We start from the raw sequence: 26,973 nt of genomic DNA, 5'->3' as shown, positions 1-26,973 counted from the left end.
GGAAGGAGCCTGAAGAGCCGCCTGAGGGACGCAGAGGGTGGGCGCTCTGGAAAGTGGAACAGATGTACCGACTATGCCCAGAGGAAGACGCTCTCTTGGTAACACATGGGTGGACACTCAAGGCTGTACATCGGTTACAGGAGAAGACAGGACCCTGTCCGGAACCCAGAGTGAAGGACTAGCGCACGCGACTGTAAAACGGTACACGCCACCAGGAAAAGACCCAGTGTCTGCTCGCACCCCAATGTACTCATTCAACACACGCCCGTGACCACCCGCGCGGTGAGGGAGGGCCCTCCATCATCCTGAGATGGGAGAAACGTGACAAAAGCCCAGTTAGATCACAGCTCAGTCACATGCCTAATCCCTGAGCTAGGCCATGGCTAGGATTTTTAAATGTTATTTTTAATATTTAAATTTTAAAATATTAAATATTTTCTTAATTATTAATGTATTATATTAATATAATAAATGATGTAATTTTTATGTGTTATATTGTTTCATTATAATTAAACATAAAATTAATTGATTATTTAATATCTTAAAACATACAGCAGATTTACCATCTTTTCAAAAAATGTTTATTTATCTATTTTGAGAGAGCGCACATGCACTCAAGTGGAGGTGTGGGGCAGGGAGAGAGGGAGAGAGAGAATCCCGAGCAGGCTCCGAGCCCTCAGCACAGAGCTGACACGGGGCTTGAACTCACAAACCATGAGATCATGACCTGAGCAGAAATCAAGAGTCCGACGCTTCACTGACTGAGCCCCCAGGGACCCCGGTCATTATATTTTTCATTTTTCAAGGAACCGTCGTTCTGTTTTCCACAGAGGCTGCACTGTTTCACCGTCCCACCAACTGTACTTGAGCTCCAGTGAGTGTTTCCACGTCCTCACCAGTAAGCGTCGACTTGTTATTTTCTGACGGTTTGTTTGGACAGCACATGGGTGTGAGGTGGACAGCCACGATTATCGAGGCCCTGGCCCGGACACCACGTCACAGCTGTCACACACAGCATCTCACAGAGTCCTTATAAACACCGTCCTCAGAGCCTGGCACGTGAATCAGCTCCATTTTACAGATGAAGACAATAAGGCCCAGAGAGGTAAAGTCGCCTCCCCAGAGCCACACAGCTGGTTTTAACACCCCCGTGGTCTTCCCACCCGGCCATACAGACCCTCTCCCTGACGCCGGACACCACCACCGCCGTCAGAGCTGTAGAGACCATCAAACAAGGACACAGCTCTGAAGTACGCAAGCTCCTGGAATGGTCACCACGCTCGTCTCCTTAAACGCTAAGCTCAGAGAGTGAAGACCGCATCTGACTCAGGTCCCTCTCTGCTCTGCAAGTTCGGCTCCTGCCCAAGGCCGGGGTCACCCCCCGAGAGAGGCGGACAGCTCCGAGACGGCTCAGCCCTGGCCCGTCTCCCCATCACCCCTCCCTGGACCCCCACCTTGGGGTCGGGGAGGGCGGGGCAGGGCCCTGCCTGGCGGAGGGCACACAAGCCACATTGTCTCCCCCACCTCCAACCGCTGCTTCAACCCTCGAACTTTCCACCAAATACCTGGGCTGCCAGTGAGACCACCTGGGGTCCCACACCGGCGCCCCGAGACGGTCTTTGGAGACACTGCCTCCTTGTTCGATGCCCGGAGACGCCGGCGCGGAGGCGGGGCCGCTGGCCGGCCAGGCATTTGTCATCGGTGCGGCGGCACAGATGTGGGGTGGGGGTGGGGCGGGGGAATTACTGTACCGCAAGATTAAACACTCCAGCGTCAACATGTGCGCGGTATTGTGAACAATGTTATCATTGTGAATTGAATGGACCAAAGGCTTTAGGGGATGGGGTGGAGAGAGGGAGAAAAGATGGGTTTAATTATCTCTAGGGCTGAAGCCACTTGTTTGCCTAAAAAGACCCAGACGCTGGTAGAACTGAAAAGACAAATGAGCTGTAAGCACAATGTCGAGCACAGCCCTCGGTCATGGGCACCCCAGCTCCGTGGAGGGACGAAGCCAGCCCCCAGGGGTCTCTGGGTCCCAAGCCCATCCTTGGCCAACTGCAAGTGGAGGCAAAGCATGGAAACTAGTTGCTATTTTCAGCTCAACTGGGAATTCTCAACCGGGGTGATTCTGTCCTCCCCTCAACCCCACAAGGGATATTGGGCAATGCCTGGATTCAGTTTTGTTTGCCACAACTTATGGGGTGTGTGCTGCCCGCGTCTAGTGGGTGGAGGCCGGGGACATTGCTAAACATCTGATGCGCAGAACAGCCCGCCCCCCTGCCCCCCTCCCCACACCGCAGGGAACGGTCCAGCCCCAACCGTCAATCATGCCAAGTTGAGACTCCCTGAGCAAACAGACACACGAATCCTAACGGAGTCAGGAACCCCGGGTGTGGCTCCCTGGGCTCTCAGCCAGGCGAGTGGGACCCCAGGCTCCCTGGGCCTCAGTTCTTCCCTCCATAACAAAGGGACGAATTTCATTGGTCTTCTACTAGGCTGCACCATAGAAAGTTGCCAACATTCCACCAATTTTGACGTATATAGGGTTCAACCTAATACCCCTGAACTTGAACTCTGTATCTGTGCTTCCAGGCGGCCACCACTGACCCACAGGTGTCAGCTGAGCTCTGGAAACATGGCTGGTATGGCTGGCAACTAACGGTGACACTGACGCTGGGGTGACTGCTCGGAATCCAAATGGCCCCACGAAGCTGGCGCTCCTGTGCTGGACGGAGAAGGCGCAGAACGCTTCCGTCCGGGAAGAAGATCTACCGGTCAGAGTGCTTTCTAGTATCAACGTGCTGGCTGCTGGGAGCACCAAGATGATATTTAGCGCTCACTGCAAACCAGGATCTGAATACATCTTCTCAGAGACACATCCCCATTGGGACAAGTGCCATGGAAATGGGAAGAATTTAATCCCAGAGTGTGTGTGAGGCCCGGGCCTTCCCTCTCACTGCGCTGGGCTCGTCTCGACGGTCGCAGCCCTACGGGCCTAACATCCCTTAACATGTGCTCCCCCCACCGGGAGCGCATCTCCCTCCTGGAACTTAGCTGCTCTGATTATTGTGACTGGCCTGCTGACCTGTTTGTTAAGTGTCTATTCCTCTAAAGTTTAACTCCAGGGGTTCACACACTGAAAGCAAGGACACAGAACGTAACAGGTTTCAGCCACGGAGCTGGGCTGGGGTGTGAGTCCTGGCTCCCTCGTCCACCAGGGGCTTAGCAAGTAACCTGTCATCTGTAAAATGGGACACCAATCAAAATACTTCATTCGGGGGGCCTGGGTGGTCCAGCCGGTTAAGCATCTGACTCCTGATTTGGGCTCAGGTCATGATCTCACAGTACACGGGATCGAGCCCCATGTTGGGCTCCGCGATGACAGTGTGGAGTCTGCCTGGGCTCCTCTTGCTTCCTCTGTCTCTATTCCTCCCCAACTTACGCTCCCTTTCTTTCTCTCTCTCAAAAACCAGTCAATCAATCCTTTAGCAGGTTGTCATCAGATTAAAACAGACCAGAGATTCGCAAACTCCAGAGCGCTCCAGAATTCTCAGGGAGCCCATTAACGCAGAGATCACTGGCATCTTTAACTCAGGGGGTCTGGGGCAGAGCCTAAGAATCAACATTTCTAACATATCCTCAGGCCATCTGGCGGTCTGGGGACCCCACTTTGAGAACCGCTAGGACAGAGGCTTCTCTGTCCGGCACCCTTGCCTCACTCAGCTCAAGAAGCAGTAGAGAACTGGGGCTCAATGGGCCATGGGTTAGAACACAGGCTCTGCCAATCGCCAACAGGGACTCAGGACAAGTCAACCCATCTCTGGGAGGCTCAGTGCCCCACCCCCTCCCAGCTCTGTAAAATGGAGACATTAAGGGGCCTCTAGTTACAGGGCCTGTTGAGGATTCAAGGTCACAGAAGCAGGGGGTGGAGGCAGGCACATGTGCCCTGACCACAGCAGGCCCCCCAGCGTGGCCAGTAGTGGGGAGAGGAGCTGCTTGGGACAGGAGGGTGCCCTCCAGACCTTCCCCCAAAGCAGCCAGAGACTCCGGGTCAGCTGGCCAGGCACAGCTGGCTTAAGGTATTTTAGAAGCAAATCAAATCAAATGAGAATTTATAATCCTTCCTGAGGTCTGGGCTCCATCAACCCAAACTCATTAGGCCCTGGCCGTCCGTGCAGGTGCAGCTAAGGAAGAGAGTGTTCTGCGTTTCCTTCACTCTGGGCTCCCATCTCGCTTTCAAACTAAGAGCCTCTCTAAAGCCCTGTGCTTGGACCAAACCACAGAGCCACCCATAGTCGCCGCTGCACACGGAACCGTGCGGAGTGTGCGAGGGCTGGACCACACCGGGGGGGGGGGGGGGTGGATGTTGCCGGAAACCAGCGGGTCTTCAGGAGGCTCCTCCGTTTGACATTCTCATTTTCCGGTTCTTTCCGACCCCCCCCCCCCCAAGTTTATTTACTTATTATATTTAAGTAATCTCCACACCCAACAAGGAGCTGGAATTCACGACCCCGAGATCAAGAGTCACATGTTCTAACTGAGCCAGCCAGGTGTCTGGATATTCTCATTTTCACCAAGCTGAACTTGAACCCCGCCCCCCCAAGCTGAACTATACCAAAATGCCCTCAAATTCTCACTGTTGTCCTTTGAACCTATTTCTGGGAAGGGACGCAGACTCCACGATCAAACCAAAAGACAGCTTTGAAATCTGTCGCACGTCTTCCAGAGGGACACTCCAGCTTACGAGAGGCAGTTCTAAGTTGGGTCAGCGTACAAATCACCGGAAATGATCAGTGGTGACTGAAGAGAATTCCTGTACAATTAAATTTACACCGAGTTTAAAAACCGGCGAGGCTCATCTATGCCGGAAGACAGGACAGTGGTCACCCTTGGGGAAAAGCGCGAGGGGGTTCTGGGAACCCACCGTGCTCTGTTTCTCGATTTGTGCACCGCTCTGTGCACAGTTGCACCTCTGTAAGCAGTGTTCATGGTAACTGTTGGCTGGCTTTCTCCATCCCCAGCTCAACACATGAACTTTTATTATCACATCTCCTCTACTGTAAAAGGTGAGATCAATTTCACGACAGCTCACGGGGGAGAAGATATCAACACGTTTATCAATTTGAAGACATTTTGGTTTCAGAAACACTGATAATCAAAGAAGTGGACTATTATGTCTAAAGCACCCAATTGTAAAACACTTATGTGGCTTCTTACTGCCTTCACGCATGACCCGTCCAGCAGCAAGGCTCTTTACTAACCTGCTCCAAACTCATCTTTCGAGCCGAGGAGCACTTCAGGATCAAGTTTAAGAGGGAGGACACAAGAACTGGACCTCCAAATGTATATTCACTTCCTGGCCAGGTATTCTGGGCCAGCTACTTACTTCTCTGTGCTCAGTTTTCTGGTCTATAAAATAGGGAAGGTAATAATAGCCCCCACCTGAAATGGTTGTTATAAAAAGTCATTCAGTTAATTTAGGTGGAGAGGACCTAAATGGCCTAGGTGTTAGGATACTTGGGCACATATAAGCTCCTGACAAATGTTACCTACTGAGATTATTATTAGCATGGCTAACACAGATATAACTGAATAGTGGCCACACCCCCAGCCCCCCAACCCAGCCACGAGGGACCAGAACCTGAGCCCCAGCAAACGTATTCATGTAGCGCGATCTACTGTCTAGACCCAACTGAGGCAGGAGCACACATGTGAGTCAAGCAGCCTCTGAGTCTCTCCCCAGAACGTTTAGTTGGGTGCAGTAGGCCAACCATGTCATCCAGGACCCAAGTTTCTTCCATCTTTTTTGCTCTGCCGTTGTCTGCACGTTGATTGTTAATCCTTAGGCCTGTTGCCTCATGGTCACAAGATGGCTGCCACGACTCCAAACGTCATGTCTTCACAGAGCCACATTTAAGGCAGGACCAAAAAAAAAAAAAAAGAAGAAGAAGTAGAGTACAGAGCATTCTGTTTGCTCAGCTGTCACTCATCTGGAAGCAAACTATTTTTCAGAACCGCCTCCTACCCCATCCCTCCCCTAGCAAATTTCCTCCTGAGCCTCTCTGGTTCGGACAGCATCCTGTGGCTCTCCCAACCCACTGGGGAAGCTGGCTAGCCAGATAGCTGTAATTACAAGCTGTTGTGGGTAGCCTTCTTTCTCCCAATCAGCAGGGTGGCAGAGGACACCAGCGAGGCCGAAAGGCGAGAGGGAAGCTGTTCAGTGACAAGAGGGACCTGGAGAGAGTAACCCTGGGATTCTCCAAGGACTTGCAACTTGCTGCGTGTCCTTCCCGAAGGCTTCGGGATGCATGGATTTCCTTTGTTGGTTTGTTTGGTTGGTTCTTAAGCTAGTTTGAATAGATTTATTTTGCCTGCAACCAGAGAATTCTGTTACACGCACTTTTGTTCATGCCAGACACATACTGCCCAAACACGATCCCTGAAAATACCTCTGATCATCGATCCTAACCGGGGAACCCAAGGATACGTTCGGAGCCTCGCGCATTACTCTCTTGCGGACCAGCAGAAGCAACCCAGGTACCCAGAGCCCACTTTCTGGAAGGTTCTCTTAGGCTCTCCGCATCTGCACACGGTTAAGCAGGCCGTCTCCAAGCAGCGCTGCACCCCAGGCTAGCAAACCAGGCGACACGACTCCTACAATGCCTCGAGTATCTCCAAGTACACATCGTCCGTCCAGAGTGAAATAGGAGACACGTGTCCCACAAGCAGCACTGAGATCAAGCCCCAGCCCGGCCGCCACTTCCTCCCAGGGGACAATGACTCCTGACCTCCTCGGGACTTTCAAACACTGGTTCTCCCGTCTAAGGAGATCAGGGGGATTGAGCTGATAAAGTTTGTTTTCAGCAAACAGTTGGCTGTTGGCTAGAGTTCTGAGGATGAACGCTGTGTCTGCTTAGTGGTCTGAATTCGTGCCAGCACGCCGCCAGCCTTCTGCATATATTCACAGTGGCACACTTCTTTGGAGACCGGAAACTAGCTTAGGGGCTGCGTCATAGAGAGAAGCAAAATCACATGTGCAAATAACTTCTGTAAACACAACTGTATGGGACACAGAAAACAACAACAAAGAGAAACGGTTTAAATAATTTGAATGCGGGCTACCCAACAACCACTTCCAATGTACTTTTCCCCCCACCTGCTTCCCATTGTGTTGGCTAGAGGCCAGTTTCTTTTTTTTTTTTTTTTTAATATTTTATTTATTTCTAGGAGAGAGAGAGAGACAGTGCGAGCAGGGGAGGGTCAGAGAGAGAGGGAGTCACAGACTGAAACAGGCTCCAGGCTCTGAGCTGGCAGTCAGCACAGAGCCCGACGCGGGGCTCGAACCCACGAACCGTGAGATCATGACCTAAGCGAAAGTCGGATGCTTAACCGACTAAGCCACCCAGGCGCCCCTAGAGGCCAGTTTCAAACCTTCCAGTCTTCCCTGGTGGCGGCAGCCGGCCTTATGAACCAGTTTGGCTCATGGGACTTAAGGAGAAATTTTCTAGAGGCTTCTAGAAAAGGAAGAGCTAGGCAAGCAAGGAGAGTTCTTTGAACTCATCCCCTTTCTCTTGCCTTGAACATGAGATGGTGTGAGGATGTGATGTCTGGGGCTGTAGTAGCCATTTTGTAACCATGAGATAACAGGCATGAGGAATTTGAAGATGGTGAAGATAAGGCATACATTTCATGAATACCTGAATGAGATCACTGAGCTACTAACCCCCAAGACTCCCTGAAGTCTTGCTATTATGGGAGATAATGACATGTTTTTAATGCTGAAGCCACGATTAGGCAGGTGCTCTGTGACGTAGGACATGTCCTAACTGAGACATCGTTCCTGTCCACGGAAGCAGGAAGCAGACTTCGGGAGGCACAGCCCTCGCACCATCTGCAGACCTGGAGGGTGGTGCTAGCAGTTTAAGAGAAGTATTGGGGATGCACTCGGGGCCCTGAGCCTCGGCCAAGCACTTTCTGTCACGGGCTCCAGAAGTGGCAGCAGCGGCTCCAGGACTCAGTGCATCTACCTCCAGCGTGGCTGCTTCCTAAGGGATTTCAAGGGTACTTTTCACTCTGCCCAACTTCGATATGACCCATCACTTTCAGCCTGGCCCCCATGCAAGTGGTGACAGCAGCCTCACGCTTTGGCCCAAGGGCCTAGGCCTCTTGTTGAAATCGACAATGAGAGTTGAATAAAAAAACAGAAGTATAATTTTTTTTTGACGTTTACTTATTTGTGAAAGAGAGAGAGAGACAGAGAATACGAGTGGGGTCAGGGGAGAGAGATGGAGACACAGAACCCGAAGCAGACTTGAGGCTCTGAGCCGTCAGCACAGAGCCCAAGACGGGGCTCGAACCCACATACCATGAGATCACGACCTGAGCCAAGGTCAGATGCCAAACTGACTGAGCTCCCCAAGTGCCCCCAGAAGTATAATTTTTAGAATGTGAAGCCACTTACACAACTGCAGTCTTGGATATAAGGGCCCAGGCCGGGTGTGGGGAGGGACTCAGAGGCACCCCCAGCCCACCCGTCAGGGGCTAGCTCATCAGCATGTTCACAGAAGGGCCTAGAAGAGGCTCTGCAGCAGTCAGGGCTCCCCAGGCAGCTCCAGGAGCAGCCCCCATTTGCCAAGAGCTCCGTTACTATCTCACCAGGCCTCAGTGGCCCTGAGCCCTGAGCCACCCCACCTCACGGGGAAATTGCTGTGGACAGAATTGTGCTCCCCAAATTCACGTGTTGAAGCTCTACTCCCAAAAGAACAGTATTAGGAGATGGGTCTTTGAGAGGGATTAGGTGTAGATGAGGCCATGAGGGTGGGGCTCCATGCAGGAGTCAGTCAGCATCCGTGGAAGAGGAGGAGATGGGGTCCCCGGGCCTGGCCTGGTGGGGATGCATGCAGCCGGGGCCTAAGCCAGACCCAGCCACGCTGGCAGGCGCATCCCAGACCTGCGGCCTCCACACGTGTGGGAAAGTAAGTGTCCGCATCTCAGGCCCCAGCCTGGGGTGCGCTGTGATGGCTCCCACGGACTGAGGCAGAAAACTGCAGCCCTGAGCACCCAGGTGCTTTCAGTCACCTGCCTGAGGCCACACACCAGTGACCTGGGACTCAAAGCCACACGCACCTGCTGTCCCCCAAGCCATGCAAGTGACTGGCCATCCCTGGCTTCCACTCTGCTCACACGTGGTAACAAATGTGGGAAAGTATGCTAATAGCTGCTGGGAGGGGAGGGGGGCCTCGCTTAAGAAGGAGAAATTTCAGGGATTCGTATCAAAACACAAGGGGACATAGGGGTGGCTGGGGGTGGGGGCTCAGTCAGTGAAGCATCCAACTTCAGCTCAGATCATGATCTCACAGTCTGTGGGTTCGAGCCCCCCATCGGGCTCTGTGCTGACAGCTCAGAGCCTGAAGCCTGCTTTGGATTCTGTGTCTTCCTCTCTCTCTCTCTGCCCCTTCCCTGCTCACACTGTCTCTCTGTCTCTCAAAAAATGAATTCATGTTAAAAATTAAAGGGCACCTGGTGGCTTAGTCGGTAAAGCATCCGACTTCGGCTCAGGTCTTGATCTCATGGTTCATGGTTTTGTTTGAGCCCCACGTCAGGTTCTGTGGTGAGAACTCAGAGCCTGGAGCCTGCTTTGGATTCTGTGTCTCCCTCTCTCTCTACCCCTCACCCACTCATTCTCTGTCTCTGTCTCTCTCAAATATAAAATTAAGAAAAAAAACATTTAAAAAATTTTTTAATTAAAAAAAAATGAGGGGACACACAAATGCCAATCTATTTACCCATTTATTCATTACAAGTAGGCCAGCCCACAGTCAAGTGTATAAATCTGAAGGGCTGTCTGTGCCTTACGCTGGTGGGCACATGCAGGCTGGGCCTTGATGGTTCGATGTTTCCTTAAAACTCTACGTCAATAAATACAGACTGTAATTGGCAAGGGACAACTATCTAGTATAACGGGATTTGTGGTAAGAAAACCAGCTTCTGGGTCTATCTTGTGTGCAGCTAACACAGATGTGATCTCCGCTTCACCGGGGTTATCACGGCCCAGGGTGGGCCACTTGCGGCCCCAAACCCGCAGAGTTCAGTGCGCGGGACACACACACGGCACGCCATGACCCGAGGAATGAGCCGGCGGCGTGTCCCACTGCCCCCAGCCCAGAGGAGCCGCACTCCGGGCCTGCGCACGCAGGCCACTCCGGGCGGCCCGAGTGCTGGCCTGGCCCGGGACCCCATCACTGCCGGCAGCCAGCGCTCCCGGAAAGGCACCATGCGTGGCTCTCCTGTTGCCTCCGCACCAGGGGCCCCACCAGCTGCCCAGGAGGCAGGTGCCGATATTACCCCAGAGGAGGAAACGGGGACCCAGAGCATAATCACCCGCCCAAGGTCACAAAGTTAACGGTGGCAGAAGTGGGATTTAGACTCCTATGACCCAACCCCAGAGCCAGTCTTAAAACTACCACCTGAGATGTTTTAGATTTTTAAAAAAATTTTTAATGCTTATTTATCTTTGAGAGACAGATTGTGAGCAGGGGAGGGGCAGAGAGAGAGGGAGACACAGAATCTGAAGCAGGCTCCAGGCTCCAGGCTGTCAGCACAGAGCCCGACGCGGGGCTCGAACCCACGAACTGCGAGATCATGACCTGAGCCGAAGTCAGACTTCAACCGAGCCACCCAGGCGCCCCTGGGGGATTTTTCACAAACAGCGCAGGGGCGGAGGCTACTAGGAGGCGGCGAATCCAGGAAGCACGGGCACTGGGCCTGGCACCTCTGTAGGGATGCACGACGCACGGCTCACACGACAGCTGCCGAGAAGCCATCAGAGGAGAAATCTGTTTAAATCACAGGGGCCTCTCTGAACGGCCAGGAGGAAGGAGGGTGCACCGTGCCATCGCACACAACAGTCGTCAGAGGGACAAAGGGGGACGGGTCAAACCCAGGCTTTGTTTCTATCCCTTCCCAGGTAGAGGGTGTGGCCAGTGCGAAGCCAGAGAGTAAGTGTTGAAAGGCTCTGGACAACATTGTCTCCATTGCAATCGGCGGAGAAGCAGAGGCAGACACTATAGACCCAGAGAAACACATTCCAATCAAGTCTTCTAGACCCTGGAATCCGGATTTCCTCTCATTTTCAAAGGTCATGAAATACTCTTCTTCTTTTGATTATTTATCAAGCTTTTTAAAAAATGTGAAAACCAGGGCGCCTGGGTGGCTCAGTCGGTCGGGCGGTAGACTTTGGCTCAGGTCATGATCTCGCAGTTCGTGGGTTCGAGCCCCGCGTTGGGCTCTGTGCTGACAGCTCGGGGCCTGGAGCCTGTTTCAGATTCCGTGTCTCCCTCTCTCTCTGCTCCTCCCCTGCTGGAGCTCTGTCTCTCTCTCAAGAAATCAATAAACATTTAAAACAAATGTAAACGCCGGGCACCTGGCTGGCTCAGCAGGAAAAGCATGAGACTCTTGATCTCAGGATTGTGAGTTCGAGCCCCATGTTAGATGTAAAGATTACTTTTAAAACTTTTTAAGAAACTTTATAAAGTGTAAAAACCACTCTTGCTCACAGGCTGTGCAAAAACAGACAGAGGTTCCAATCTGGCCCGTGGGCCGTGGCCTAAAGCCAGCAGCTCTCCCTGCTTGAACCAGCTCTGAGCTATGGTGGATGTGGGAGCACACAGCCCCCCGCTACACCCCCATAAGTCACCTGCCCAGAGAGGAGAACAGGGAAAACGTTTTTGCCCTAATTCCTCTGAGAGAAGTCGGGTGACAAAAAACGAGGGGCCATTTTTTTTTAATGTTTTATTTATTTCTAGGAGAGAGAGAGACAGCGTGAGCAGGGGAGGGTCAGAGAGAGAGGGAGTCACAGAGTGAAACAGGCTCCAGGCTCTGAGCTGGCAGTCAGCACAGAGCCCGACGCGGGGCTCGAACCCACGAACCGCGAGATCATGACCTAAGCGAAAGTCAGACGCTTAACCGACTAACCCACCCAGGCGCCCCACGAGGGGCCATTTCTAAGTGTGCATTTAACAACCGTTCAGACTCATGGGGCACAAGCCACTGTAAAACTACTTTGGTGGGGAGCCCGGGGCGCCTTGGGGGCTCAGTCGGTCAAGCGTCTGCCTTCAGCTCAGGTCATGATCTCCCAGTTTGTGAGTTCGGGCCCCGCGTAGGGCTCGCTGCCGTCAGCCTGTCAGCACAGAGCCTGCTTCCCAACATCTGTCCCCTTCTCCTTGCCCCTCCCCGACTTGTGCCCTCCCCAAAATAAATACTAAAAAACAAAAAAACAAAACCACTTTGGTTCCCGGGGTTGGGGGGGTGCATAGAGACGTGACCTTCATCTTTGTGTCTAGGGTGTTTCAAACCCAGGCAGCGTCTGTTCCCAGGAGAGGGCTCACATTTTGATTGCGATCTGGGTTCCTTTCAACTGGAAAAGAGCCCGTCAGAACCGCCGCTGCCCCCATTCGCCGCCACAGGCCAGTGGGTTTTGAAGCAAAGGCTCTCGAAGCAGTTTCTAACTTCGAGGAAAGGCGCCCTAAGCCAGTGGTTCTCAACTGGGGGCAACTCTGTCCCCTCCTCCCCCCTCGGGGACATTGGCAATGTCTGGAAACAAAATGCCTCGGGGGTGGGGTGCCCCTGGTACCCTGGCTGAGCCCGGGCACTGCCAGCATCCTACGACCCACAAGACAGCTCTCACAACAGATGCTGTGTGGCTCAAAAGATAACAGCACCACGGGAATCCCGGCCCTACATCTACCTAAAACAGGCACCACCCAGGTCCTAGGACGTCTGAGCCACGAGAAACCCCGAGGTTTCTGGACCCCCTTTCCCACCCTCCCTCCTCCAAGTACATTAAGACAATGAGGAGCTCAGGGTTCATAGGTAGGAGGCAAGTAGCTTCATTTATTGTTTCCTCCTGAAGGAAATGACCAACCAATGCCTCCCCCCTATAAACATTTACTAGCCCTGGAAGGTTCTGAGGCCCCACTGCCATGCTTAAGGGCTTCTCTCTCGACAAATGTTAGGTCGAGTCAATCAGAAAAGCGAACCTGAGAAAGGGGAGGTGGGGGGTGCATTTTACAAAGTTCAGGGCCAGGAGGAGCACTGAAAGACCTAACGCGACCCCCCGCCCACCCCTCCTCCCCCCTGTGTCTCATGCTCACAAACAAATGTCTGCTTCATACCAGGCATCTTGTGAACAGGGGCAGCCAGAGGTTTAAAGGTCTCAGGACACAGTGACCCAGGGTGTTCATAAGCTAGTTGGGTCCCTGTCGTGCCAGCGGGTCTGTGGACTGATTAGTTACTGGCCCTTGGGGCACCATACCCTGAACACTGTCGGAGACTGGCTCCCGCGCACCGTTTCCCGAGCCGGTGGGGCTTGGAAAGAACCGTAACCGACAAAGATGGCAGAGAAAAGTGTCACAAATACCCAGGCATCCACAACTGAGAATTAACAAGAGTTAGTATCGTGGTTGCTTCCTTTGTTAATACAGTTTCTCTTTTGGATAAAAATAGAATTTTAAATCGATTTTAACATAAAATAGATTTACAGAAAAGCCCCCAAAACGGTACAGCGTTCCTGAGCGCCCTCGCCCCGCTTCCCCTGGGGAGGATGGATGTCCCCAGACCCACGGGACACTTGTCAAAGCGAAGAAATGAATGCCGGTACCCATCTCCGCGGACGATTAACGACACTCCAGACTGCTTTTCAAATTGCACCAGGTTTTTCTGTCGACGTCCGATGTCCGTGTTCCACTCTAAGAGCTAATGCAAGAGACAATGCGCGTCCTAATGGTTTCTTATTAACAGAAAGAAAACCTGACGGGAACAGTTGGAGTTGATTTGAAATTTCTCCCCGGTCACATTCCTTCCCTGCTTCCCTGGAGGCAGCCGGTGTGAGTCCTACTGTCCGTGTTATGTGCCCCTGGGGTGACCTCATATGTGTGGACCCACAGACAACACATAACATTATCTGGTGGCCCCCTGAGTGTGTGTGGCTCGACACAGTGCCAAATGGTTGCACCCTAAGCATCTTCCTGCAACTTGCTTTCTCCCTCTTGACACTGTTCTGAATCTGTATTGCTACATAAGAAAGAAGTCCTTCTGTTTCCTTCTGGTTTATTATAAATTTATAAATAACTTTATTACAAATTTATTTCTCCAATCCCCTGCTCATGGACACTTAGACTGTTGGTGATTCTATGCTATTACAAACTAGGCAAGATCTATTCTGATGCACTCAGTCTTTTCTACAGTGTCCTGAGGTATGGCTATGAAGATACCATCTCTAGGGGTGCCTGGGTGGCTCGATCGGTTGGGCGTCGGACTCCTGGTTTCAGCTCAGTCGTGGTCTCACGGTTCATGGGTTCGAGCCCCGTGTGGGTCTCTATGCTGGCAGCTCAGAGCCTGCTTTGGATTCTCTCTCTCTGCCCCTCCCCTACTCATGCTGTGTCTGTCTCTCTCAAACAAAGAACTTAAAAAAGGTTTGTTTTTTTTTAAATTTTTAATGTTTATTTTTGAGAGAGAATGCACACGCACGAGTGGGGGAGGGACAGAGAGCAAGGGAGACACAGAATCTGAAACAGGCTCCAGGCTCCGAGCTGTCAGCACAGAGCCTGATGCGGGGCTCCAGCCCATGAACCGTGAGATCATGACCTGAGCCGAAGTCAGACACTTAACCGACTGAGCCACCCAGGCCCCCTCCCCAAAAATTTGTTTAAATACCAACCTCTAGCTGCCTGTGGAATTTCCCCATCCAAGGGGAGTGAGGCTCAGGCAGGAGCCCCGGTACATGGCACTCGGGCCCCTCCGCCCTGGCAATTTGTCTGAAGCCACAGAGACGGAGTCGCGGTTATCACAAGCAGGACTGATGATGAAAGAAAAAGCTACGTGCTGCTCATCTCTATCTTGCTCTGTGCACCAAACCACAAAGTTAAGGCCAAGGGTTCAGCGTGTGTTTTGGTGGCCCCAACACCACTCTCCTTGAGTGTCCCCCGCCCCCATCCACGTATCTCCATGGGGTGAGGAGCAAAGAGTATACTGCTTTTCATTCAACAAGAGCTGGAGTCAAGCCCACAACTTTCTAGCGACGCGAGTCGGGGCCCCTTTACCTTCCTCGTCCCTAACATGAGAACGACTTGTTTTGCAGAATGTTGAGAGAATTAGATGAGAAGCCCAAGAAAATAGGGTGTAATAACTCCATGCTGCTACAGAAAGATCGCCGCTCTCCCACTTTATCAATAGGATTTATTTCAGTGATGTATTGAGCTAACGAAGGACTCTCTGAATTCGGTTCCTAGATTCAGCCATGCAAGATCCCGCCGGGCTCCAGGAATGTCCCTGAGGCCCAGGCAGGAGAGGCAGCACCCCCATTAAGGGCAAGGCTTCATGACAGGATAATAATCTGTACCAGCCAGACAAGCGCCCGCCGGGCCCAGCCCCTCTCCAGCAGGGACCGGCCCCTCGCCAGCCAGGCCCAGAATTCTCTGGGTAGGGAACCAGACCAAGGCTGAAGCGTGCTTTTGCTGAAAGACAGGTCCTAAAGAGGCAAGTCGTTTTACAAGTGGGAAGAGAGAGAAGTGGTTCTTCTTGTTGAACCATGTGAATACCACAGGGATGCGGAAACTTCTAGAAACACTGGTCTCCACCACGGGGTGCAAGCACTTGGGGGAGGCTAGAGGGATCCACTGGGATGCGGGGAAAATATTACAATCCTAACGAAGTGCATTTCAAGGACCCAGGGACATCAGGGAAGGTGGAAATTTACTAGCCAAGCTTCGATAAAAATGTCTGCGTAACTGGTGGATGAGATTAAAACGTGAGGATCTTGTTTCAGCAAAGCATCCAACAATTCCTTCTTCCACTTCCACATTCTTCCCGGGAGAGAGCCACCCCATCCGGGGGCAGCAGGCACTGGGGCCATGCCCCTCCCACAAGTTCCTTCTTCCGGAGCTCCCCCCTTTTCAAGCTTGAGTCTGTGGTTTCCCCGCCCACCTTGGGTCAGGTGTGACCACCTGACTGGCTCTGACCAATGAAATGTGAGCAGAAGTGGGGCATTGACTTTGCAAAGCCCAGGCACAATTCACAGAGCCCTTCCTCCGAGGTGGTAAGGGAGACATTCCAGAGGGTGTCCGCCCGTCAGCCAGGGGACCTGAGCCCCCTCTCAACCCGCCCAAAGGGCAGAGCCCGTAACTACCAAGTCACAATGGAGCCAAACTTCTAGAAGAGAACAACAAACCCCTGTGGGTTTAGCCTACCAAGACTGTGGCCTTTGTTATCATGTGATCACTGCATTTATACTGATTAGGCAAATGAGGGGTCAAAAAAATAATAAAAATGTAGGACCAGGCCTTTAGCTCGCTGATCCTGAACTGCTGACCCACAATCCTGAAAGACATCAATTCTGTCACACAACATGAACTAATCTGTGAGAGCAAAATTAGGTGAAGGTGTCTCGTTAATTAAAAGTGCAATTTTGTGTTAATGAATGATGATCAACTCGTTAAAACGTGTATCGATTAACATCAGAATTTGACATTGTTTTTGTCTTTAGTGCCTTCCTCCTTAAATTTATATCTTAGTTATGTTTTATAAGGTAAAAAAAAAAAACTAAACCAAAACAGTAGGATTTCTTTCTTTTTTTAAAAAAATATTTATTTTTTGGGAGAGCACAAGCAGGGGAGGGGCAGACGGAGGGGGGCAGCAGATCCAGAGTGGGCTCGGCGCTGACAGGCTCACAGCAGCTCACCAGATGTGGGGTTCTAACTCACGAACGCTGAGATCATGACCTAAGCCAAGGTCGGACGCTCACACGACGGAGCCACCCAGGTGCCCCAGGAGGACTTAGTTCTAATTAGGACCCGGACCCAGAAATTTACTAGCGGGGATGCAAAATCGAAAAAAGCATTCAGAAGATGCTGCCTTAGAATGGCTTCAACCCATTCACACACAGAAGCAGCCAGAATCTGATCACCTCCTATGCCAGGAGAATTTGGCCGGGCAGCCAAAGACCAGAACAGTAAGAATGTCTGAAAACACAGGCAAGAAAAGAATCCTTTATCAAAAGCCAAACACGAGTCATCGAAACCACAGGCGAACTCGCTCGCCTCTGCTGACCACGTTACATCGCCGGGCAGGTAAGCACCGGGACCATTTAGGAACCAGTCTAAGCTGAGTGTCACAAGTGCTTCGATTTGTTTGTTGCTTTTTGGTTTTTTCAAACGACATAAAAGAAAGAGAGAGGCTGGCGTTACAAGACAACACAGGCCTAACTCTGATGCTTAAAAACATGCAAGACCTCTATTTTGGAAACAGTGTGAGGTTTTATTCACAGCCAAATTTAATTAAGCCAGACAACAAAAGATGGGAACTTGAAAGCTACTCCGGGAAAATAAAGATGCGAAAGAATAACACGTGACCTCAGAGATGGAGGGAAACCTAATGCGCGCTAAGTCAGATTTTTCAAGCAGTGTAGAAAGAGCTGAAGGGAATTTACTGGAAGCCTTGAGTGATTAAGCCCACCCCTTGTCTCGGGCCCTGGAGACGTTCTCTTTCGTCCCCTGGTCTCCAGAGGCTTCTAAACTCACTGAATCCACACAGGGCTTTGTTTTAGCCTAACCCCGGCCAGGGGAGTGGGGAGAGCCTTGCACCTGCTCCAAGGAAGAGTGGGGAGGCTGTGCTGTTCTGTTAATGAATGCTTTGGGCTTGTCTCTCCCTTGTAGGAAAAGATAATTTGTACTTTGACCATCTTCCAGAAGGGGTGGGAAGAAATATTTCTGTGTTGTGCTCTTTTTTTAAAATTATAACTTTTTATTTGGGAATAACGTTTGACTTAGAGAAAAGTTGCAAAGATAGTACAGAGAGCTCCCATACACCTTCACTCAAGTTTTAGTTTCCCTGCTAATAAATTTTTTAAATAGCCAGAGATGCTAAAAGCAAGAGAAAGAGTCAGCGTTATACTCCATTTATCCTCAAATTCGTTTGGCGTGCTCATTCAAATTTCATTGATCTCTGAAAGAAGGAAACCTGTGTGTGGAAACACACACACATTTCCAGAGGCTGTTTTCTTGATATCTTTGAAATAACATGGGTGGCTTAATCTTGACGTTTTAAGTACTAAAAACTGATGTTGGGGGCGCATGGGTGGCTCAGTCAGCTAAGCGTCCAACTTCGGCTCGCAGCCTGTGAGTTGGAGTCCCGCGCCGGGCTCTGTGCTGACAACTCAGAGCCCGGAGCCTGCTTCCGATTCTGTGTCTCCCTCTCTCTCTGTGTTCCTCCCCAGCTCATGCTCTATCTCTGTCTCTCAAAAATAAATAAACGTTAAAAAATAAATTTAAAAAACTTATATTGGGACTAATACAGAAAAGCGAGTAATGATGTGGCCACCACAATAAAAACACAAGCCACCAGTTAGTATGCACCTACTGTGTGCGAGACTCTACACATGTGTGATAGGACTGTGTCTTCCTGAGGATCTGTGAAGGAGGGGTAATTCTCCCGCTTTATAAAACAAGGAAACGAACTCAGAGATGTCAAGTAACTTGTTCAAGGTCACACAGCTAGGATGCAACCATAGTGGAAACAGACACATGGGTTTAAGCTGTGTCTAAAGAGAATCACCGTGGAAGCCGTTCCATTCTCCCTTGCCAAGTCACACCCTCGGCTGTCACCGAGAACTTCCGTTACATGGCAGTGAAGCCCCCCACCCCCCCACTCCATATATCACCCAGAATTAGCTGCAAAGTGTCAGGAAACTTGGCCAGGCAGCCCCAAGCATCAGCAAGGGCTGGAAGCCTTCACTGTGAAGCCCTTTATAGAAAGCCGCGGTTGGCAGCCCCTCTCTCGCAAGGGAACAAATTAACATTGGCATTCCAAACACAGGAAAGGAAGGAAATTGGAAACACAGTTTATACTTGGCCAGCCCTTTGAAATACTGTACCATGCTACCGACATCAATTAATGGAAAGCAGGGTTGGGCTGAGAGGGTCTGGTTTGGAAATGCATTAACACACGTTAAACATGTTTGTACAGGAACCGGATTATAAGCACCCTGGCTCCAAAACAATAAAGCAATTACCCTAAAACTGGTGCTCCGAGTTGTCATTAATTCAATCCACTCCACGCGGATCAGCAAAGGCTTTGCGCAAAGGCTTTGCGCGGCTCCCATGAATGCCTTCTGCTACAAATGTTGCAAGGCCGCATCTCACATGCTTCTCTGAGTTTCACATAAGTAAGTGTCAAACTTCCTTGCGCTCCTGATATCCCCCCAAATCATAAACACTCCGCTCTGGAGAGGGGAAGAATACACAGCAGTGCACCCCCCCTCCCCGAGGTTCACCCGCCTCGCCATCCCACCTTGGGTCGGAGCAATCTTTCGTTGGAGGGGGTGGGGGGGGGGAGGGAGGAAGGTCAGCTATGAAATATATGAAAAATATCTGTTCCATATTAAGAAATACCAAGTCACATTTTTGTCAAATATTATTTGTCAAATGCCAGTTGCTGCAAAACCCAGAACTCGACTGCAGCTGAACACACAGCTAATACCAAATGGTTCACATAATAGCCGTGGTTGTACATGGGATCGTTTGCAGTGCAGAACCACCCCCCCCCCACCCCCACCGCCTCTATAAACTGTTTCAGGCATTGGAAAGAAAAGCATCTGAAGCTCTGGAATAAATAAAGTGTTGTGCCTTGAGCTGCCCCGTACAAAAGACCCAGCGTGCAGGGAACAGGGACTCAAAACAACCAGAAAGGCAAGTGCCGTTTAACAGTCATGTTAAGACGCTCAGGAGGAAAGATTGTAGACGATGTGCAGCTGAATGTCAACATTGCTGGCTCGCAGAGTAAGAACCCACCAGATTCTTCCAAGACCAGCCTCCCCGGGCACCCGCGCCCACGGCAGCACCCACCTGCGCCCGGCATCCGGGGTCCCCACGACCCCGCATTCCTGGGGCCGCCCCAGCCCTGCCCCCGCGCCCGGTGACGTCACCCTGCAACTCCACGTTGCTCTGGGATCCATCAAGTCTGAGCAATCTGGGTGTGTAAAGCTAAATGTGCCATCATTTTCACCACAAATTAACAGTTTCTATGTAAATATTGGTATTTCCTCACCCCATGAAGGCGAGAGGAGGCAAAATGGCACTGGCGCATTTGATTTAAACTAATTAAAAGCAGAAGGTCGTGCAATTCAATATATTGATTTTACCGGTGGGACTTGAGTCTTTTATAATAAGTGTACACAGCTGCCTCGCTCTCCCACCACCACGATGTAAAGGCATTTTTTTGCATTCCTTCTGACAATCATATGACAGGTCCCACACATCCCTGCCTCTGCCCTAACCCCGGTGACGCTGCCAGCCTGCATTAAGGCAAAGCGGAGCAGCAGCCTGCCAGACACCGGGTGTCGACAGCCCCCGGCCAGGTCTGAAGAGTGATTGCGAAGAAATGAACCTGGCCGGCCCTGCATGCTCTCCATTCAAAATGGATGGGCAGGCAGGGGAGGGTGGGGACTGGGGGAGCCTTAGGACACTCTGACACTTGCAACGGGCCAAATATGACCTTACCCAACAGGGAAAAAAGATATTAAAGCGATAGGGGTGATCAATCAACTTAGATGGGACTCTCCCCGGAATGAAGTCATCACTTGTCTCCGAGTTCAGCGCACATGTGATATTGGCTCACGTCGCAGGCATCCTGGCGGTCAGGGGATCGGACGCCAGCTGGGTTTATCTCCAGGGGGTTTGAGCGCCCTACTACGCGATGAAAGGCCCCTGAACCACAGCTCACAAGAGCTCTGTTTTATTTTCAAGTTTAGTTATTTACGGGGGAAGAAGCAGAGGGAGAGAAGGAGAGACGGAAAATTTCAAGCAGGCTCCTCACTGTCAGCATAGAGCCTGAGGCGGGGCTCGAACCCACGAACCGTGAGATCACGCCCTGAGCCGAAACCAAGAGTCTGCCGCTTACTCGGCTGAGCCACCCAGGCGCCCCAAAAGCCGTGTTCTAGAAGCGGTCTCTCCTCTCTGGGCGTTCACAGAATCATCCCTTCGCAGTCCCAAAATCGATCTTTATCTGGGCCACCTCCCTCACCCCACTCCACAAGCAAATGAGAGTCCTGGAATCAAAACCCTAAGCGAGCCACAGGAGGCTGGCATCCAGGGCTCGACCTCAACCTGCTTCGATTCCTGAAGGGAATACAAAAAAAGATCCAAAAGGTTCAAGTCCAGGTCACATATATCCTTGGGAAAAGGGGTGGGTGGGGGGAGATCTTTGATTTAAGAAGCAGGAAAATGAGGTTTAGGAGAAGCAATTTTGCAAGGGTTGCTAAGAACCCAGCTGTCGGCGCACTCCTAGAGCGAGGGCACTCTGCAGCCAACGAGCAAAGAAAGAAAGCACGAAAGCAGGGCGACAGCCTGTGTGACATCTATATCAACCTCTGGCTGCTCACCCATGAGGGCCTGCGCTCCAAGTGCTGGAATGTGGAGCGGCCCCTTCCAAATTTTAACACAGGCCAGGTTACAGCTGCAAATGCCTGCAGCCCATGCTCCCTTCTCGAAGCACTCCCTGAAGGAAATTTTTAAACTGTAACAGAATCTTTTTCTAATACTCTACAGTGGTAGGGCCTGTTCTTAAGGGGCAAGAGGAGCGATCTTAATGCCAAACACTTGTCAACAAGAAGGACAGCCAGATGGTATACGGCAAAAAACCCCACACGGCCTTCTTTCTCCGTCCTGTGGCTGCATTAACAAAAGCCACTTTTATACGTGCAGTGCCATACTGACCGGTGTCCAACCTTTTAGTTTTTTCATTCTGCTCCGAAGAGTCAACGGATTTGCTTCCTTCACAAGCTGGGCCAGAGAGGAACACACGCATCACACACCCCTGAAGCCAGCCGGCTTCTTTTGAAGATTCCAAAAAAGAGCCGCTGGATTTCTCCAAAGGCAAAAAAAAAAAAAAAAAAGGTAGGGGGCTCTGGCTGGATTCGGTCAGCAGAACTCACATTGCCTGGGGACAATTTCAGAGAGGGGTAGCCTGTTTTGAATTCAAAAACTTAAGTTCCACACAGAGGAATCGGGGGCTTGTTAATCCAAACCAGTTTACAAAATCAAGCCATTGAACCGAAGGGGCCCAGGCTGAGATGTGAGTCTCCCTCCGCAGCTCAGCTGGCGTTACACAGGGGCTTCATCACACAGGCCGGCCTTTGTCATCAGGTGGGGCCTGAGGTCCTCATTCTCAGCACCTGGTTTTGTCATACATTCTCTTCTAGCTCCTTCTCTCGGTCAGACCCCCACTCAGCCTGGCAAAAAGCTTGAATTCCAAGGAGAACAACTTAGAGGAGCAAAACCCAGTTTGGCTGCAGACAGAAGGAAGAATGGAGGCAATGAATGCAAAAGCCTTCAGAATGCAGTCTGAGGTGTCCCCAGCCCTGCGGGACAGGAGCAGGGTGCAGTGGAGGGAGGAGGGGGTGGCGGAGAACGTCGGCCTCTCCAACAGCAGCCCCCCAACATCCCCCCGTGACCCCCCGCGTGACACCAGCTAATGGTCTAATTGGAACAAATGGCACTTCCTTAATGCTTTCGGGTAAAGTGAGAGGAAAGGCACCTTAAGAAAACTTTGTATGTTACAGATCAATTACAGTTTGCAATCCAGGAAAGGCAGCCTGCGCTCTCTGCAAACTTAGCCTCCAGATTGGTCTCCCACACAGTCCCCTGCACCCCCACGGCCACCTCCAGCCCCCTTCTGTGGAGAAATTCTGGAGCCTGGACAGAATGGAAGGGACGGGCGCTTTATTCCTGTGTTGCTCAGCAGAAATTAAAGGCCAGCCTTAAAGCATCTACAGGAGGAGTTTTGCCAAACAGCAGTCCACATCTTGCACCCAACTAATTACCTCGAGTTTTAGGGACAGCGAGGGAAAGAAAACAAGGTCAGCGCACTCTGTTAAAAGGCACTCCGCCATCTAATTTGGAGTGATGTTCCAGAAAGCAAGACCTGAGAAAGTCAGGACTGTCCCACAAAGCCCAGAGCCGGCCCGACTGATTAAGAGGCTCAGACAAGCCGGTCTTTGTCCTTTCAAGATGAAAAGAAATGGGGCTAACGGGTTGAAAGGTGTGTGTACAGCTTCCCAAACAAGTCCCAGCTTGCTCCCACCACCAAGGGGGAGCTAACAGCCCTGCCCCAAGGTTCCCAGAGACTCCCAGTCAGCAGCCTAGTCCTTGTCTGGGGTGGGGGGAGCCCTGACCACCCGGACTCCTCCATATAAGCAGGGTGCTTTTCTGCACTCGGTTTCCAGAGCCTTCCACAGAAGCCAGGGCTTACATATATACCTTTCTAAAGACCGCAGCCTAGCTCTGAGGGCCACCACTGGGACCTGATGCATTCACGGAAAGTCAGGGGGACCCAACAGAGCATTAGATAACATAAATCCCTCACCAGAGAAAGGGCCTTGGCAAGCCCTCCCCCTCCCCCCACTTCAGGATGGCTACAGAGCCCTGCTTTTATAAATATATTTGGAATTTTTCTTTGGTTTCTGGCATAGGTCATAAATACACATTGTAAAAAAAAAAAAAAAAAAGCACGCAGACAATGAAAACTAAGACCCCAGCTCCCACTCCCTAAAAAAGTCCAGCTCCAGTCCTGCGCTCCACTGCTCCCACCGACCCGCCGAAAATCTATTTCAGGTTCACGGTATCTCTTCTTCCAGTGGGAACGGATGATATACAAGCACATACATAACCTCACTGATCTGCACCTTGCTTTTTTCCACCTCATACATCTTGGAGATTGTTCTAAATCGGGACGTGCGGAGCAGCCTCCTTCTCACAGGCTGCTTAGTATAATTTAAACTTTCTCGAAGTTACTTTGGCATCTAAACGTCCCACCCCTTGCTAGCTGGGAGTCCTTGCACTGTTTGATTTTTCGCTAGTATCAGGACAGACAATGGCGACCCGGGAACTCAGGGCCCTTATCTGGTGCTGGAAGCACTTAGGGTTGATCCCCGCTTCCCCGCGCGCCTATCCCTGCCCCACGCCCCCAGCGGGGGGCTTCGCTATCCTTTCCCTGTTGACACGGCGCCCGTGGGCGTGAGTTTGCAGTCTTGACTCCGTTCGCATTTTCGCAGCAAGTTACACACGTAGAATGAAATCGGCTCAGGAAACAGCGCTATCGGGCTTGTTATCTCGGGAAACCAAATATTTGATCATCAGTCCTACAGCGCGCTGCCGGGGGTTAGTTTGAGCAAGTCCGGTGGACGTGCGCGCACAGGAGGAGGAGGAGCCCCGCGACCCCGCCGCAGCGCCGGCCTCGCGTCCCCGCCGGGCCCCCGCGGCTCCGGGGGGCAGCCGGGTCCCCCAGCCGCCCCCGGCGGCGTCTGCTGCCAGACCCCGCGCCACTCAATCGCCAAGACCCGCGGTTTGCGCGCCACACGTGATAAACGCTGAAAATGGATTCTGCCCGCTCGGGACCTATCATTAAACATTTAAAATAGAAAGCTCGCAATGGCACCGTTTCTTCCCCAGCTCCCGCCCGGAGAGCGGAGAGGCGAGGGGGCGCTCGGCCGCCGGGAGGGCGCGGAGACACTCGCGGCGCGCGGCACGCCAGGGCGGGCGCACGGCGAGGGGACAGGTAGGGCTCCACAGGGCGGGGAAGGGGGCGCGACGCCTGCGACGCCAGGTCCCGGCGGGGCCGAGAGGGGCCCCGAAAGGGCGGGAAGGCTGCTTCGCCCAGCAGGGCCCTTTAAATCCAGGTAGCAGGGGCCGCGCGGCCCCGGCACAGCTCACATGACCCAGCCCCGCGCTTTGAACTGAGCCGCGGCGGGCCCGGCGCCTCCAGCCCCAGAGGTGCGGCCGCCGACTCCACCCGGAGGGGGCTTCGAACCGACCCTTTCCTCCACCGAACTCGAACTGGCTGAAGGCGCCCAGTTCGCCCTACCTGGGGCGCGCACTGCTTGGGGTCCACGGGGCTCGGAGTGGGAGACCCTGCGCCAGGCACCGCGGTTTTTCAAACCGCCCCGAGTGTAAAGAGGGGCGGGATGGATGTAAACAGCGACCCCCTCCCCGTCCCAACGTGCCTCGGGACCTAGAGGCTCACCCCCGCCCTTCCACCCGCACTCACCGAGGTTGACGAAGCTCATGACCATGTCGGCGTCGGTGAGGAAGTGGCTATCTTGCAGGCTGGCCAGAGGGGGGCCCTGGGTACTGAAGACGGCCTTGTAGGGGTAGGAGAAGCCCTGGCCGTCGGGCCCGCCGCCCTCCTCCACCGCCATGGCATTGTACAAGTCCAGCATGAACATGGGCGCCGAGTTGTGCTTGCCCTGGAGGTGGGGGCGCGGGCGATGCGGCAAGCCCAAGATAGACAGGATCTCGCGCTGCATCTCCCGCCGCTCCTGGCTGCGGAGGCGCCGGTGGATGAAGCTCGAGTGCACCTCGTTGTCCAGGCTGAAGTCGGCCAGGGCGGAGCGCAGCAGCAGCAGGGGCGCCCAGAGCGCCACGAAGCTGTGCGGCGCCGCGGCGCGCAGCGAGCGCACGTGCATCGCGCCGGCTCTACGCGCGACCCGGGCTCCGCGCACCCGGCACCGGGGCCCGCGCCGCCCCAGGTGGCGGAGCGGGGCAGGCGGCCGTCCACGCCGCTCGGTCACTTGCTGCAGACGGGTCCCGCTGCGCCCGCGCCAGACATGGCCCCTCCCCGGCCGACTGCGCTCTGCGCGGACCTCCGCCTCCTGCTGGGCGCTAGCCCCGGGGCCCCTCGCCCCGCACTCGCCCGGGCTCACCGCGGGGCTCGGAAACCGGCTGGAGCGCGCGAGTGAGCGAGCGAGCGAGGAGGCGGGTGCGGGTGGGAGGAGCAGCCAGCAAACCTAGGAGCCGGGAGAGCGAGCGCCGGGGAGGCGGCGAGGCGGCGGGCAAGCGAGCGCTCCCTCCTCCGGCTCCGCTCGCGCTCTCGCCCTCGGGCGGCGGCGCCCCACTCTCTTCCGAACTCCCGCGCGGGGAGCGGGGGCCCCGAGTCGCGCTCCCAGCGGTGCGCGCCCTTGATCGCACGAGAGGCCGCCTCGGGAGCTCCAGACTGGTACGCGCTGGGGCCTGGGAGGAGGAGGAGGGGGAGGAGGACGGGCTTCCAAGGGCCCCTCCCGCGCCCGCGGCCTCCCACCTGCCCTCGGCCCCGCCCTCCCCCCAGCGGCGCCCAATGGGTTCATTCATTCCGTCTAGTGCGCTCTACAAATATTTACCGAGTGCCCACGGGGTGCCCAGCGCCGGGCCGGACGCCGCGGGGATGCGGAGGGAGGAACCCGAGCCGGCCCCGGCCTCGGACGGGGAGTCGGGACTGGGAAGAGGCCTGAGCGGGACCGGTGGGATTCTCGTCGGGCCGACGGGGAAGACGCTGGGGCAGTGCGGAGGCCGCGCAGCAATCGGAGAAGGCTTCCCGGAGGAGGTGACCCCGAGTCCCTCTCGCCCCTCTGCTCCACCACCCACCTCCCCACGGACTCTAGCCGCGCTGACCCCTCTGCCCCTCCAACTCCCCCCCCCCCCAGCACTTACCGCTTACCTTTGCACTTGCCATTCCCTCTGCCCGGAATTCTCTCCCTTCCCTTTCATCCCTCCCTCTGTGACTAGCTCCGATGGCCATCGGCCGACCCTCCACCTCCGGGTCCCACTCACGTGCCACCTCCTCCCAGACCTGGAGGGATTAGGTCCCTTCCCCTCCTCACCCCGCGTACTTCTCGTGTTTTCTTTTAACTCCCCTCACCGCCTGGAATTACTGTTTGAGTTATTCGCCCTGTCTTTATTGTCTTGGGCTCCCCTCCCCCCTCCCCCCCCTCACACACACCGGAAACGGAGCCCCTGGGGACCGAGTTTTTCGGAGTCTCCTTTATCCCCGCTGCGCCTCGAACCCAGGTCCTGGTAGCCGCTGAGGCTGCACAATCATTACCTGCTGAGCGCTTGAAATTGTGTGAGCTGCAGGATCCTCCCCGCCTCCTCCCCTCTGGGGTCCCTTTATCTC

The 26,973-nt window shown here is 53.3% G+C and overlaps 1 protein-coding gene across 2 annotated transcripts in view; it reads right to left on the bottom strand.

Moving 5' to 3' along the window:
• Positions 1 to 26,041, bottom strand: part of BMP7 (bone morphogenetic protein 7) — a 92,069-nt gene extending 66,028 nt beyond the window's left edge. For both annotated transcript variants that reach the window (XM_039236906.1, XM_039236907.1), the window contains exon 1: positions 25,093 to 26,041. In XM_039236906.1, coding sequence (XP_039092837.1) covers positions 25,093 to 25,510 — 418 coding nt within the window. In that variant the 5' untranslated portion in view covers positions 25,511 to 26,041. The remainder of the gene's footprint in view (positions 1 to 25,092) is intronic.
• Between the last annotated feature and the right edge of the window lie 932 nt (positions 26,042 to 26,973).

This window comes from Hyaena hyaena, unplaced genomic scaffold (genome assembly GCF_003009895.1).
Source record: "Hyaena hyaena isolate Hyena2069 unplaced genomic scaffold, ASM300989v1 scaffold_119, whole genome shotgun sequence".
NCBI classification, from domain to species: Eukaryota; Metazoa; Chordata; class Mammalia; order Carnivora; family Hyaenidae; genus Hyaena; species Hyaena hyaena.
The sequence above is the reverse complement of the archived record's forward strand: the minus strand, read 5'-3'. Positions and strand labels throughout refer to the sequence as shown.